Source organism: Empidonax traillii, unplaced genomic scaffold, assembly GCF_003031625.1.
Source record: "Empidonax traillii isolate 1590-97213 ecotype Southwest subspecies unplaced genomic scaffold, ASM303162v1 scaffold167:size2001844, whole genome shotgun sequence".
NCBI classification, from domain to species: domain Eukaryota; kingdom Metazoa; phylum Chordata; class Aves; order Passeriformes; family Tyrannidae; genus Empidonax; species Empidonax traillii.
Window position 1 is genome coordinate 929855 of NW_020955360.1, and position 16280 is coordinate 946134.

General features: G+C 41.0%; 2 protein-coding genes across 11 annotated transcripts in view; both read left to right on the plus strand.

Annotated features, from left to right (window-relative positions):
- The first annotated feature begins 4052 nt into the window (after window positions 1-4052).
- EXOC1L (exocyst complex component 1 like) lies at window positions 4053-11950 on the plus strand. Of its 2 annotated transcripts, none has more exons than XM_027885563.1 (3): window positions 4053-4189; window positions 8019-8149; window positions 9341-11950. In XM_027885563.1, the coding sequence occupies exons 1-3, from the start codon at window positions 4069-4071 to the stop codon at window positions 9602-9604; spliced, it is 516 nt and encodes a 171-aa protein (XP_027741364.1). In that variant the 5' UTR covers window positions 4053-4068; the 3' UTR covers window positions 9605-11950. The 2 variants fall into 2 exon arrangements, with proteins under 2 accessions (XP_027741364.1, XP_027741365.1); XM_027885564.1 differs by lacking the exon at window positions 4053-4189 and adding an exon at window positions 7334-7360.
- A 3365-nt stretch (window positions 11951-15315) lies between these two features.
- EXOC1 (exocyst complex component 1) overlaps window positions 15316-16280 on the plus strand; it is a 31332-nt gene continuing 30367 nt past the window's right edge. For all 9 annotated transcript variants that reach the window (XM_027885549.1, XM_027885553.1, XM_027885554.1 and 6 more), the window contains exon 1: window positions 15316-15404. The gene's annotated coding sequence lies outside the window, so the exon portion shown is untranslated. The remainder of the gene's footprint in view (window positions 15405-16280) is intronic.

The window sequence follows — 16280 nt, forward strand, 5'->3', positions numbered from 1 at the left end:
AACAGAAACAGCAGCTATAGGAAAGTAAAGCCTAATTTAAATAAAACTATGACTTATATTTTTCAGCCTACGGGGATCCTTTACAGCTCAGAGAAATTACTCTTTATGTTGCATTTTCCTTCCCATTATTTCATAACATTATCAAACAAGGAGTGATGGGAAAGATGCTTCCAGAAAACACTGCTTTGTAAGGGTGTGAATCTTGACAGGAATTGCTAGAGAGATCAAAACTTCTGGAGGGCTTCAACATGCAGAACACAGTGAAGTCCCACCTAAACGTGGTGACTTCTACTGTGTCAGTACTGAAATCGAAGAAAATCGAAGAAAACTTTGCTATTGACTTAATGGGCTTTGAATCAAGCCTCAAGTAATCAAGTTACATGCATATACATATAATGTTCATTAGTAGACTCAGAGGAGTATAGGGACCCACCATAAATACAGTTCCTAAAGTTGGTGAATTGATTTTTATCACAACAGTGTGACTGATAAACAATAAAGATTAAAGAGATTAATCCTTTTAGGACCTGCTACTAAATCTGTTAATGTCCTGGGTACAGTAAAGAAAACTGTATTTGGACATTGGAAAAATTTTCAGGGCAAAGACAGGGCCAAAAAAAGTAGTAATTAATATTTAGCAGAAAGGTCCAAGACACTCCCCTGGTGACTACTTCATGTTGCAGACCTTTAGTCTCCCTTCCCTGTGTTAGGGGTTGTATAGCTTTCACAATCATCTACAATTCATCTATGTGGACAGCTAAGAGTAAATCCCAGTTAAATTTGGATGTAAAGTTGTTTGTGGTCCTGGTAACAATTAGTTTAGTTTGTTCTGGTTTATGTCTATGTGATTCACATTCGTGGGTGGGATTAGTTGAGGTAAGGATGACTGGCAGGGATATTGGGTGCCAGAATGAGAAGCTGATCCCAGTCCAAGGTTAGTGTATCCCTGCAGGTTGGGTAAATTACTACCCAACTCTTGCCTTTCAGACTGTTGGGATTTCGGCTTACACTATTGTAGCTAAGGTGGACAGGAGAAAGTAGGAGATAGAGGCACAGCAGTACTATTCATTAGTGCTGCTCAGCCCTAAAGCCTCACCCAAATGAAGTCATGGCTTTCAATATAAAGCTCTGTTAATGTACAAGTTTCTACTAGCCAGGTACTAGTGACCAATGGCACAATATTAATGTGCAAGAATATCCAAAAAGAAAAAAGTCTAAGTCTAGGAGTATTAATATATCAAACCACAACAGTCTCATGAAAACTGAGGGAGAATGACTCATAGCTTGATCAAACTGTGAAAAACGAAAATCTGACTCAAGAGAGAACAGATCTACACACCACTTTTGTCTCAGCTCCATCACTTCCATTGTACCAGTGATGCCTCATTACCATCTAGGCACTTTCTCCAGTACCAGCTGGGTATAACTGATTTTACGAAGGAAAAACTGACTGAAAATTCTTCCAGAGCTGAAGGTATTTTTCTGAGGGTATTTTTGTCTGTAATTTTCTTGCTTCACAACTGGAAAAAAAAAAATATTCAAGCATCTGAGGCGCAACATAAGCTACAGATTGGCTGAGTCATAATCAGCTTCTAATGAGGACTCTGGCACCGAGCACGAACACTGAAACCTCCATGGTACTATTAACACTGGTGGTGAAGAACTGAAGGCATGAACCTTGACAGTTCTGCCAATGCCTGGCAGAACAAGAGTCACCATGAACTGCAAGTCATTTTGTACACCAGTCCCATACTCAAGGCATGGCCAGGTATAAGACCTCAGGCTCACACTACAGGTTTTTTAAAGGGGTTTTATGTTAAAAATATACAAGGCTGCTCCAAAAACCTGCCTGTCAGATTTATTAAAAGAGCTTCAGTTCTTTTTATACCTTGAAAGAATGCACAGCAGAACACACTGCACACATTTCTCAGGAAGTCAAATAATACACTTTTAATGGTAAACTTTAAAAACTAGGGGAAGCTAGCAAAAGTTTAAAGGGCAACATTCGAACAAAATAAAGCATTGCACTAAGCACATGCTAACCCACACAACTTAGCAAAATCCAACCCATGCAGCTTTAAGTTACCCAAATATCAAGAAAGGAGATTAGGAGAAGAAGAAGAAATAAAGGAAGAGAGAGAAAAAAGCAACATTATAGCTACTGCCTGGAGTCCAATGCAGTTCCAGCTTGCACTTGTCAAGACAGTCAGGTCGTGACAATGTGGACAACTCATGGTATTGGTTTTATTTGCTTTGGCCTCCTGTATCCAGCCCCTCACCCTCCACCCCAGGTGAGACTTCTGGCCCACTGGCTCTCTGAGGCTGGGTTAGGGGCTCCTGTGGTGTGGGGCAGTGCTCCCAGTGTCCAGTGACTGACAGCTGTTCTGGGCTGGCCAAGGAGGCTCCAAGGGGCTGGGATATGGAGCAGGACACCATTCTACCTTTGTGAAATATGACCTGTTCCTTCCCCCCCACACACACACTTGAATTGGTCTGAGCCAATAATTAATATAATAATCCAGTTTCTCACACCAGGTCATCAAATTTGTAGGCAGGCATGTGGATATCTCTGTGTCTCAGCTATCCAGTGGAAGGTCTCCAAAACAAGGCATTTTCCTCATATGCTGTTGTCTTGATTTGGAAGTGAGCACTGTGTTCTTTTCGTTAAACAAGCCTTTGAAGGTAAGAGATTAAATCTGTCCTTAAGCCCCATACTCACAAAATATGTTAAACCCCTGAACCGTAATTTTACTCTTCCAAATCAGAGATGAAAATTAATCTATATATCTAGGAATCACAATTGTGTTTCCAAACACATGGGACCAAAAGAGAGCAGAATAACCAAAAAGGTTCTAGTTTCTTTTCTATCACTTTCCCACTTGTCAACCCAATATGCTTAGGATCTACAGCAGAGATAATTTTACACCAACATCATTTTACCTTAATTCCATTTTGTTGCACATCATCGAAGCACCACATAGACCTATGTCACTAAATAATTCTACTATTGTAATTTTTTTTTCAAAATCCTCAGATTTTAAACCTTATCTTACTTTAGCACTCAGTTTCATTCTAAGGTTAGATTCCTTTCTAAGTTGCATTGAGACCATGAGAAACTCCTTAAGGTATTCACAAATACTAACCTTGAGGACAAGAATTAGAAGAGAACATCCAGCTTCTAGAAGCAGCTAGAAACGAGTCCAAAAAGAAAACTCTAACGCAGGCTACCATGGATATTGAAATTGGAAGAGCATCTACCTGCAGGAACTTTACACACCTGCAGAGTGGTAGGAACAACAAAAATTTCTGCAAATATACTCATGTCTGATGTGAAAGGGCCCTCACAGATGTAAACATTCTGGGAATGGTGCCCAGTTTGCTCCTGCCCTCTGACTACTCCTCTGGAGGTGAATTCACTTTCTGTTTATAAGGAGCATATAAGGCATAAGGTAATTTTTCCTCTTTACACTATTAATACTCATAAAGCTATTTAATCTATCTAATTCCTTTATAAATTAATATTCCTTTATAAATTTATCTATCTAATTCCTTTATAAATTCCATTAACTCTTTCATCCACTGATAAAAAAAAAAATTGCGCTAATTGACAATTCTCTTTTTCAGTAAAGTGCCTTTAGTGCGATTGCTTTGCGTTCCTTCCTCTCCCACGGCCGGGGGACAGACCGGGCGGGCGCCCCGACGGCACCTCTGCCGGGACCTCACTATGACACCGCCGGGGGCGCGCAGCCGGTCTCGCATCCCGTCCGATGGGAGCGTCCCGCTGGCACACGGAGGGAGGGCGGGCGCGGGGCGGGGAGATCCGCGGCCCGGCCTTCCCCGGCGCCGACGGCCGGGGCTTTAAGCGGGGTGTCCCGGCGGCGCGGGGAGTTGTCCGTGAGGGAGCGGGGCCCCGGCGGGGTCGGTGCCGGCCATGGTTCCCCCGCGCCCCGCGGCCCCCCGCGGCCGGGGCGCATCCCCCGCCTGGCAGCGCCGCGGGTGCCCGGCGCGGCGCGGCGGCTGCGGGGCGCGGGGGAGCAGCGCCCGCCGCTGAGCGGCTCCGCAGGTGCCATGTCCTCGCTGGTGAAGGAGGACCTGGCCAAGAGGCTGTTCGGCCCCCGGCGGCAGAGGCTGCACGAGTTCATCGAGGTGGAGGGCGCGGGTGCCCAGCGCTACTACCTGTGCGCCGCAGGTGCGGGGGCGGCCGCCGGGCGCGACTGGGTCTGCGGGGGGAGGCGGGCGCGGGTGGGCGCGGGTGGGTGCGTGGGGATGCGGAGTGCGCGTACCTGGGCGGGCGAGGGAGCGGGAGCGCCGCCGGGACGGAGCGGGCAGCGCCACCCGGACCGCCACCGCGTCCCGCCCCGCCGCTCCCCAGCGGGGCACGGAGCCCAGCTCGCTGCCTCCGCCTCGCCAGCAACCCCCGGGACGGCGTTTGCTCCGATTTCTGATTCACACGGGCTCGAGGTTTGACACCAGCCTCCCGGAGAAACGTGGTGCTTGCAGGACAGACTGGTGGCAGTGCTCAGGCCGTGGCAGTGCTGTGAGCGTCTGATCTGCGCTGAAAAGACCAGACTCTTACTGCGGTTCTAATCGGGTTTGCCGTAGGAAAGCGTAACAATGCATTAACATTGCAGGAAACATTTGTCATTTTAAAAGCTTTTGCACTATCCCCCAACTTGGTCTCATGTTCTACATATTGTCCCAATTACATCAGGAACAACAAACTAGACTTGTGGTTTAAGTAAATACACATTAGAGTTAGCAATTAGGGCAAACCGTGAGTAAAACAAGATTGCTGTGAGTGGTAATTATCTGGCTACTTCCTAAATTTTTTTTCAAGGGAATCTGTTTCATAGAGGTTTTAGAACAAGGTTTCAGACAAACTGGTTTGTTGGGGTTTTTTTGTTTGTTTGAGTGGTTTTTTTAATTAATATTTCAGAACACTGGAAGATACCGATGAGAGCATTTCTGGTTTTGAATAAGTATTTAGGTTGAAGTGAATGATTCTTCCAATCTGTTTCCTCTTCAAGTTCAAAATACGTAACAGGTAGAAATAATTTGTGTGCTTGAGACATAGATTGGGTTAGTATCCAGTATTCTGTTATCAGTGTCTTTCTGACAGTGACAAACATCTGACGCCCTTAGAATAAATGAGCTGTCTTACAGATTATCCTAAATACTGAGCAGTCTATGTTCCCTGTACTCCCATAATGTTGGTAGAACATGCTTTGTATTTTAGAGCTGTAAAAATAGTTTCAAGAAATAAATTCCTGAATATCATAGAGCTTCTAAACCTACAGAAATACCAACCTTACTCATAACCCAGCAGAAGTATGGTTAGCTGCATGTGGTAGATCTAAATAGTTCACTGTTCTGAAACATCCAAAGAGGAGAAATAACCTTATGCAACTTTAAAACCTTTACTAAAAATTTCAGTTTAAGGTAGAAGAGAACAAGCCATTAAAGAAAGCCTCTAATCAGATTAACTGACTGGAAGTCTTTAAAGACATGAAGGAAAATTTATGTAGAGTATTAAGAGTGGGATCTCTCCAGTATTCAATATTAAAGTCTCTTCTTATATTCAGGCACAGTCAAGTAAGTGGTGAGTAGAGTGGAAATCTGACTCTGAAAGATGGGTTGCATCTGGCTGCCAGCAGCCACTGTATTCCACTGTGATTCTGTAGGAGCAAAACACATTATCTCAAAATCTTACGCTTGCGATGCAACCTCTGTGTATTCCTGTTCATTTCAAATTATCATAATTAAAAAAAAAACAAAAACAACCAACAAAACAAAACCAAACAACAAAGCCAAACAGTCAAACTATAGGCAAAACTTCAGAGGTCTATGCCTTTTGAAATCTGTATTACAACAAAATCCTGGTGTGGGTAACTGAACAATCTCATTTTTCTGCCAACATTATTCCCCCTTCTTTTCACAACAGCAAGTCCCAGTTCTTGCGTGAAGGTAATAGTATGCTTTCACTGAAGGCTTCATAAACCCTGGAAGAACATAAGGCTGAAATGCAACCACATTCAGGGGTTTTCACGACCCAGTACTGGTATGCCCGAGAAAGAATGGTAGGACTAGCATTGTATTGTCCAACAGAGACTCTGAAAAAGGTGTTTAGTCCATGGAAGACTTTAAGAAACAGTTTGTGCTCTATTGAGGCATTGCCATAGCTGTGCCCTCCTCAAGAAAAGCTTTTAGAACTTAATAGAATGACATGGTAGATCTGAGCTCATGTTCTCTGTATTTTTTTTTCTTTGACTCTTTAAACTGAGTGCAAGAACAAGCAATGTGTAAAATACAGGAAAAGAAGATTTATTTAATTGGAACTATTCCACCCAAGTTTCAGCACTGGGCAGGACATACTCCTGGTTTCAGTATTCCTAACACATCTGTGCTCTGTCCTTATGTCCCAGGATAGTGGCAGTGTGGGGGACCTGAGGTCCACCAGGACATCCCTCTGTGTTTCTGACAGGACTGGGGGCTTTTGGGCCTGGGCTTGTTTCCTTTTGTTTTAAGTCTGAGGAAGACAATATATTTCCAACCAAAAAAACAAAACAAAACAAAACAAAACAAAACAAAACAAAACAAAACAAAAAAAAAACCAAAACAAACAACAACAAAAAAAAACACAAACACCCCCCCCACAAAAAAAACAAAAAAAAAACAAAGGGGAGAAACTGAAAGTATGAAGGCAGCTTCCTAAGATTAGTCTACTAGCTTTGCTTGCAAAAGAAAATGATTTTAACTCATCTATAGAAGATAACAGTGGTGGTTTTTTGGTTGTTTTGGGGGGGGGGGGGTTGTGTTTTGTTTTTTTGTTTGAGAGTTTTTTTTAATTAAAAATCATCATGCAACTCTGCTTGATAGGACTAGAAAAAAAAGCAAGACTGATTTGTGTTTCCCAGGCAGGGAAGCTATAGGCTGAGAGAAATTATAATCAATTCATATATTTTCCACTGGTTTTCTTTTCAGTAGAAAGAAGGCATATCTCCAATATACATCCTTTGTTTGTCTTTATTTAATAACCATTTTCTTATAAGCAGGTGAGAAGCAAGAGAAGTTTTAACAAGAGTAAGATAAAACTAGTCAAGTTTCAAAATGGGTTTTCAAAAATTCAGGTAGTGTTTAGAAACAAAAGAATTTTGCTCCTGTGTTTCTAGCCTCATGCTATGGTGTTGAAATGCTCCTGCCAGACATAGGTGACATCTCGCCCTAAACTTAGGCTGCCAGATGGCTCGGGGATGTGTCCTGCCACCAGCAGCTGGATGTGCAGGAGGTTGTTCAGGCTCTGGTGCTTTTCACACTCATCACTGTGTGGTACAGAAATCCAATCTCCTACACAGCACTCAGTGTAATCAATTAATAATGGTAGTTATTGCACAGAGCATCTTTGTGTTCTTTTTAATCTAATTTCCTGGCTAAGTTGGAAAACAGTAATTTATATAAAGTTAGCACTGGGCAACTTGAAGCTGTAAGATAATTTTTAAACGTTATTTTTGTTAAGTGGCCTAATTACATATTATATAGAGAAATAAGAGTTTTGCTGTGAAAAAGAAATGGCTACATAAAAGAACTTCCTCTACAGAATAGAAAGTATAGCACAAGTTATGTACATACAGAGCCTTGATAGAAGTTTTGCAGTCTTCTGACTGCAGCACCCCAAAAAGACTGCCTCTCAAACCATAAGTGCAGTTCCAGTGCCAGAACTAGGCTTTCACTGCACTGCTAATGAATTCACATGAAAGGCTTTTGAACAGACAAGACTCCCTTTACACACTAGGGAAGGTAAATCCTGGATCTACTAGAGGCTGACAAGTCTCGTAGACTGAAAACATGGTTCTATTCCTACTACCTGGGCAAAATAAAACTAATAAGTCAGTATAAGCCTATACAGCCCTGCCTGTCATGATTTAAAGTTAATATCTAAAATGTAGTTTGATTAAGTCTTATATTAGCATAACTTTGCATAAGTACTTGCCTGCATATCTAAACTATTTTTTTCCTTGCAGTGACTACGAGTAAAGAAGTAGAAATCTGTATGGTGAAACACTGGCGAGTGAATCGAGAGGAGAAATATGAAATAGTTGAAAAGTGGTTTTTGAAAGATCTGGAGATGATTGATGGAAAAGAAGCAGATACTGTAAGTGTTATGTACTATTAAATACATAGAGTATAATTTTCCTGTGTTGCAGTTTAGGATAAGAGTATTAAAATGCATTATCTGAAAAATAAAGTTATGTTAACAAGGAATTCTTGTTTTATTGCATGTGAGAGGCTCCACATCACATTTTCACTGTTGCAGAAGAGGAAGGAGAGATTTTTGTGTTTATTGTAATCATCTTCAATGGTTGTAATCATCTTCATCTCCCTCTGGTTGAGACCTGAGGCAGAAGCTGGTTGTTTTCTAATTTGTTTGTTATAATGGGCAATAAAAGTTCCCTACCTGCAGCTCCCAGTGTAAAATGCAGTTAATCCCATAGGTTTTGACAAGTATTTGAAAACAACATTTTGTTAAATATTTCTGTGGAGACTGTGACCCCCTCATTTGAATGTCTCTGTGCGACAAAGTCAACATGTAAAATACCATACAAGTGAAAATGTTCCTGTCCTCTCCGCGGCCAAAGGCAGCCAGAGGATTTCCTTATCACTTGCTGCATTAATTTAACCTTTATTTCTGAAGTGTTGTGATAAAATATTGTTCAGAGATGATCCAGCCTTTCTCAACTGGGATGATCAAAATCTGTCTCATTTTTGATTAAAGAAAAGCCTAAATGAACCTCAAACTCTTAATTATAGGATGATTAACACTGCTTTAAATGTTTATAATGGGTATTCATATCCATTGAATGTAACAGAACTTAGCTGCTGCTAAGATTAATTGTGCCAAAGAACCAGAAAATACAAAGATAGAAAATTAGGGCAGAAAGGGGCAATCAGTATTATTTTTCTGACAGACATACATAGTTATAGTCCAAGACAAGTGCTTTTCATATAGTGGGTTTTAGGCAACATGACAAATTGGTTCATTTCAAAACAAGATTGTATAATCTCAATAAAGTGCAGCATATTGGTTGACTAAACTTTGAAAGTTTTACTTTCAAGAATTCCCAATGACAAAGAGTTACAGCTAATTATATGCTGCTACTTTTTAAAGGTTTAAAAGACCACTTAAGATAATTAGCAGAAATATGCAAAGTTCTTTAGAGCCCATCAGAGAAAAAGCCCTGCAGGTAGCTGGGCAGAGAACAACAGATTGCCATTTTTACACTGTACTGCATGTAATAATTTTGTGATCTCTCAATTTTATTCCCTTCTTTTTTTTTTTTTTTAGGATAATCCATATTTTGATATGCACTTCCACAAGGTCTACAGTATGGAAGCATATAGTTGTGCATCCAAATATACCTTTGCTCGAACACTGAGCAATCTGAATGCAATGTACCTTAAGAAGGACTTGAAGATTGTGAACTTTGATGACACCTACCTAAATGATGATTCCATCTGGTCATCCAGCAATAGGGATTGCTTAGTAGTTATGAGGATATGCTTCTATGCTTCCAACCTTTTATGTTTCTCCCTGTGTCCTTTGTCCTAAAGATGCATTTTCTAACATCAACGTGACTGGTTGACTTTCACTGACCAGCATTTCATAAACCATCTGATCAAAAAGATAGTAAGTGATATGCAGTATCTGCTTTTTAAGTTTACGTGTAAGTAAAAATGGAGCATACTGTTTACATAAACAATTGACTGTTCACTTATATATATTGGGGGATGCCTCACTCTAGCAAATGCTTACAAATACATGAGACTCACAATGTAGAACCAGTAATTCCCATGGTCACTAGTGACTACTTTTGTAAGCAGAGTTCAGCATTTGCTCATATGTTCATGGAGGTATAGATTATCTTTCATTAATAGCTGAAATAATTTTACAGCATTTAGAGCATAAACAGTTAATTTATATCCTGGAAGTAGAAAAAAGAAAGCAACCAGTTGAGTTCTGTATGAGAATGATGCACATTTCCATTTTCAAATGTGTTGGAATGCAGAACTCCATTAAAGAGATCATACCTACATCCATATAAGAATCCAACCCCCATCCTGATGAATTGGAGTATAGCATTTAGGTACCATGGGACCAACTTTTCACCTATGCAGCTATATTATTTTTCCCACAGAACATTTAGTGTGCCCTTTGGCCTTCACATTTGTGGTACTGTCTCAGAAAATAAATGTTCTTAAGCATCACTGCTTTATTTGTCACACCTTTCAGAACTTTTGTATCATTAAAATCTCCTTTCTTGCACTTTAGTGCTTATAAACAGGCATGGTTAAGGAACAGAAATTGTTTATGTCTCTACTTCTGGACCAAGAGATAACAAAATACTAAGTAAATGATAGTTATTGCCTACTACACTTACTTTGTAGGCAAGTGATGGACTTTTCAAAATTTATAGAATTATGAGAGTTATTTTCACCAGTTTTTAGCTAATGTTAGCATATTCAGTGCACTACTTAAAGGCATATTGGTACTTAAGAGTTACGTTTACCACGGGGTGGAGTCTACTTGAATGTTTGGAACATCTCATAAAAAGTAACAGCTGGACTTGTGACAGTAGTATATCACAGTAGAAAAAGAGGATGAATTGAAGCTGTATTGAAGCAGAAGCTGAAGGGGAACAATGTTAACAGTAAGAAGCACAGTGATGCTGCTTGGTGTCAGTCAGCAATGCTAGTTGGCTGTTCATCCCATAATCAATAAAGAAATGCCAACCCAGAAGGTCACTTGGAGAAGCTTCTGGTCAGAACATCCTGCAGGAGAAAATTATTTTCTGTTTTGGCAGCCAAGAGAGTACAGGAAGGCTAGCTGTGGACTAAACCAGGTATGGACCTAAAGCTGACTGATGACAGCTCCTAGGAAATCAGAGGCTGGTTGATGTCCCGTTTCAGCACCTGCCATCTGTACAAATGGATAGTCACACAAAGATACTGTAACTTGTACTTTGCTGTTGTCTTTCACAGGAACTCCCAGCTTTGAAAACATTTGTGTAAATGTACTTTGGATTCAATATTGAAATAACATCCAATAATTGAGAATATATTTGAAAAACTGTAAAATGTAAAGCTTTCTACTTTTAAAATGTCATCCTATTGTGTGTTTATAGGAAAGGCCATACCTTTGATTAGCTAATCTTCTGAAGTTATATATTTATTCTAGGCACATATAGCAAATTACATGCATTCTAACACAAATCTTAGTAATTATATATATCATGACAGGTGTGAGGGCAGTTTATGTGGGCAACACATCCTCTGGAACTTGTAAGAACTTAGGTCCTACATTTGCCACCTACCTACTGTTAAAGAGAAGGATTTTATTTATAGTAGTTGTTTGTGAAATTTGAGAATTTTGAGAATGTCTTTGGGATAATCCACTGCCAGTATGTGTGTTGTGACATTTGATTATTAGCTACAAGAAGTATCTGCCCAACATCCAGGTTCCACAAAACCATCTTCAGTAGCAAGTATAATTTGTGCTACTGCTATTCATGATACATTGTCTTGTTTGAACCATGTATTAATTGTTGAGATCACAGTGTTTTCTGTAATATTTACAAATTCTTTGCTTAATAGGCACAAGGAAATGTTTTCTGAATGGTAAAGCTTCCATCATTCATCTCATAATTGTAATAAAGACATAGAACCTCTAAAAATGAGCACTTCAGATCACTCTTTTGAAATAAAGTATACATATAAAGAATTCTTGACCCAGTAATTGTCTGTATCATGTTAGAAACTGATGATAGCTAAAAAATTACTATAATGTTGAGCCATAATTTATGGACTTTCTTCGGTAGTTTATATATTTTTATTCTTGTCCTGTATAAACAGTAAATTGCCTATATTAGAAGACAAATAAACCTGCATTTTATGTGAAATAATATGCAATTAAAATCTGTCTGGCATTTCTTCTGTCTAATAACATAGTATTTCAGACATTCTTCACTAGGCAATCAGACTAAACTAAAGGAAAGTTAAAAAAAAGATACATTGTCCATATCAATTATTTCAGTTACTATTAAAAGGAAAAATACTTTAAAAGATCTCTGTGGATCTAATCTAGGGACTTATTACTTTTACACAGTTCTTTCTAAGATTTCAACAACCAAGACACTGTATAACTGCCTGATCACAATATGGAAAGTCTGTCTTGAGGTGCTGGATACTGTCACTTTGTGGTGAGTATAGCATAGCTGCACCACAGGACATAGAGAATATGCTAAGTAATAAATGGAAAAGACCTGACAGGCTAAATAGTTCAGTTAATGCAGAGTTATTTCCTCTATCACGTTTCCTGACCTTGGATAAGTAGAATGTAGTTTGAAATGCTGTATGAGAGGTTTATCTAGTTCTCTTGGAAGACTTCTCCGAACTTGAATAGGAACAAACTCTGGTGAATAAATACATCTGTTGCATTCTTATAAAAGGTTTCAGCTAGATGATGGAGTGAATTAATACTCGAGTTTGTGGATATAATGCTGATTTTCTTCAGAAGATGAGAATTGCTATATCTGTTCCAGAGAAAAGAAAATGTGTGGCAGCCTGAAAATGAAGAAGAATGATCATAAGCATCACAGAAGAGGCGAAAAGAGTACAGAAGCTGTCATAAAGACAGATTGTGGTTTTTCCTCTATGTATTTTTTAAAACTCTTTAACTAACATCAGAATTAAGAATATGGGGAAACCTATGACAAAAGATTTTATTTAATTTTATTAATTTAAAGCAGAAGTACTCTTCTCCTGTGTGTTTATCATTCATGGATAACTAATAATTTCCTGCATCCTAAATTAGGCAAATACAGATCAATGCAGAATTTTAAAAATAATTTTGGAAGTGAAACAGAGCAGGGAGCCTATTCTGGACTGTGTCTTCTGGGTTATTTCTCATTCTTCTTCTCCTTTGTGTTTCAGGGTCATACCTATAGTAATACACCTCTTCCTAATGCAAGACCATACTGCTTTCCCTCCCACCTACCTATTTCCCAATAGGTTCAGTCACTTTCAGCATATAAATATTTTTCTAGTAAAGCAAGGGTTTGTATTATGTAATTTTAAATATGTAATTTAAGAATATTTTGTCTTAAAGTCAGTACTGGAAGATCAAAGGCCCTTTCTCAAGAGCATCTGTGGGAAGCTTAAGTAGGAGGGGAGAGGATGGTACTGTGCATCCTGGAAGATTATCTTTTGTCAGTTTTAATTTGTAAACACATTTTAGCATTAGATTCTGCATTTTGGTGTGGTTTCTTTTTACTTCTCGCATAATTAACAACTAGAGACAGGAAACTAGAGAGTTCTGCCTAATAACAGCTTTATGAAACTTTGTCCAATATTTTATGGCTGCCTATCCAGTCTTTGTATATCTAGCCAGAGACAGTTACATTTTGTGGCTGAAATGAAAAAGTGCTGAACTGTAACTTCTATTTTAACCTTAGCCCTTATAAATGGTATATTATAAAATTATAGAGTATGTCATTAAATAAGTAGGAAAATAAAAGTACATTCATCAAGACTGAATTGGTCAGTCATATTTAATCACAGAATCTGAGTTGAGAGGGACCCACAAAGATCACTGAGTCTTACTCCTAAGTGAATGGCTCATGGAGATCAAACTCACAACCCTGGTGTTATTAGCACCATGCTCTAACCAACTAAGCAACTGAGCTAATCTCAATTCTTTCAGCCAAGTGGAAAAATGATACAGGAATTACAAAATCACACTTTTACATGTTATAAGTCCACATATTGGCAATTTATAACAAAACCTTGGAAAAGATGTTTTCTGTTGTTCTTTATTGATTCTTTATTTATTTCCAGGTCGTGGCCTGGAAAATACATTTTATCAGCCATAAACTAAAGACAAACTGATGTATTAATGTGAATAAATCATACAGTTCAAGTAATCTGTAATTATTTTATCCTTAACCTTGCATTCGAGTATTGAAGAAATACAGTATTATTAATTTACATGAATAATATTAAAAATTAGTTAAGCGTATCGATCCTGTAGAGAACCTCCATCACAGCAAAGTTTGAACTGGAAGGTAATTCCAGTTTTCACAGAATTCAGCAGTGGCTACAAGTGGCTACAGCCAGATTTGTACATCTTTTCTTACGGTTAGATGGCAAATCCTAAATTTCATGATCACTAGTCAGAGAGTAACTATTCTATCTGGATTATCACGGACATCAAAGACTGTCAGTTGCTATGGGTGCTTCTGACTTGGGGTAAAGCCAAAGTCTGAACGCTGTTCACAGAATATGAATGAGCTGAATGAACATGAGCCAGCAGTGGGCCCAGGTGGCAGAGAAGGCCAATGGCATCCTGGCCTGTATCAGAAATAGCATGGCCAGCAAGTCCAGGGCAGTGATCATCCCCCTGTACTGGGCACTGGTGAGGCCACACCTTGGTGTTTGTTCTGGGTACCTCACTGTAACAAAGACACTGAAGTGCTGGAGCATGTCCAGAAAAGAGCAGCAAGGTTTGCAAAGGGTGTGGAAAGCAAGTCTTACGAGGAACAGGTGAGGGAATGGGTTTATTTAGTCTACAGAAAAGGAGGCTTAGGGGGAACTTCATCACTCTCCATCCACAACTACGTGAAAGGAGTTTGTGGTGAGGTGGGGGCTGCCGTGCCTGCAGTGAGATGGACCAGAGGAAATGGCCTTAAGCTGAGACGGTAAATTCAGACTAGATATCAGAAAAAAAAAATTCACTGTTATGGCGGTCAGGCATTGGGATAGGTTGCCCAGGGAGGTGGTGGAGGCACTATCCCTGGAGGTGTTTAAGAGGCTTCTGGCTCTGGGTTTACAGGTCAGTGGTTTGGGGCTACAGTGGCAGTGATGGGTGGATGGTTGGAGTGGTTGATCCTGAAGGGCTCTTCCAGCCTCGATGATTCTATGAAGTTATATTAGTCCTGATGCTGTCCCGCCCAGCTGGAATCACACCGCGCAGTCAGAGATGGACGCACAGCCCTGTTTGAACTTCCCAGATCGCCCCGCCCCGCCCCCCTCCTCCGCCAGGGGGCGCTGCCGGGCCGCCCAGCCGCCGCCGTCACGTGGGCGGAAGCGGCGCTGCCGGACCGGCCGCGGCTGCGGGAGCCGCGTCCCTGCCCGGTCCTTCCCTTCGCTTCCCGACCCTTCCTTCTCTTCCCGGCCCTTCTCCTCCCTGTCCCGGCGCCCTCCGCTCCTTCCCCCGCCGCGTGTGGGGGCCTGCCGTGGTGCTCCGCGGGCCGGCTCCTCGGGGCGGGGCGGCGGCGGGAGCGGGTCGTGCCCGTGTGCGGGACTCGGAGGTGGTAGGCGGTGCCGGACGGGCCCTGGGCAGGCCGCCGCTGCAGGTAGCTCTTCTGAGTTCTTCTGTTAAATAATTGGTGTCGTGAGTGATTCCCTTGGGCTGCGCTCTCGTGTTCCGCTGTGGCCCGGCAGGATGCAGCCGTAGGGTGTTTTCCTGTTTGCGCCTTTAGGAGGGCCCCGCAGTGCTCAGCCTTGCACATCGCTGTGCCCTGTCTGGCCTGTCTGTTTCCCGGACAGGCCACGCCTGTGATGTGATGTGATGGGATGTGTCTGACAGATTTCGCGTAGCCTTTGTCTGGAACATTACAGGGGAAAAATGCAGCAATGCCTAAAGGGCTTTATTTGAGTCTGGTGTGGTCTCCGCTCCCCTGAAGCGTTTTTCTCAGAAAGGGGCTTTATCTCTGGCTCCTTGGGCTAAATTCTTTGGTTTTTGAGGCAGCGGGATTCAAGTGTGAAAAGGTTAAGACTTGCGTGGTCCTGGCACGTTATGAAGGTTTTAGTGGTTGTGACTAAGGGGGCTGAGTTTGTAACAGAAGTTGGAGTGTATGTTAGAGCCTGTCTTTGATCTTGGGTTTATCATGTTTGTTTGATGGGAAAGGTGTATACTGCATAACCTGGACAACTTGTGTCAGCACTGAAATGGGAGAGTTTGCAATTTGCAGCAGTTTGATCATGACTTAGAGCAGGAAATAAAATCCTAAATCAGGAAGGAAAGAAAATTTCTGAAATGCAGCAGATTGTGTGTTCATCTTGTGCACCTGTTGAAGAGTAACAGGAGTGACAACCTGATACAATTTGGGAAACAAGAGATGGGCCCAGCATTTGATGAAAGAGGAGGCAAGTTGTTAGCAGCTGTGGACTGTTACATTGCCACGGGGGTGTCCTATAAACAGCGTTTGTTTGGATGCCCTGAGCTCTGT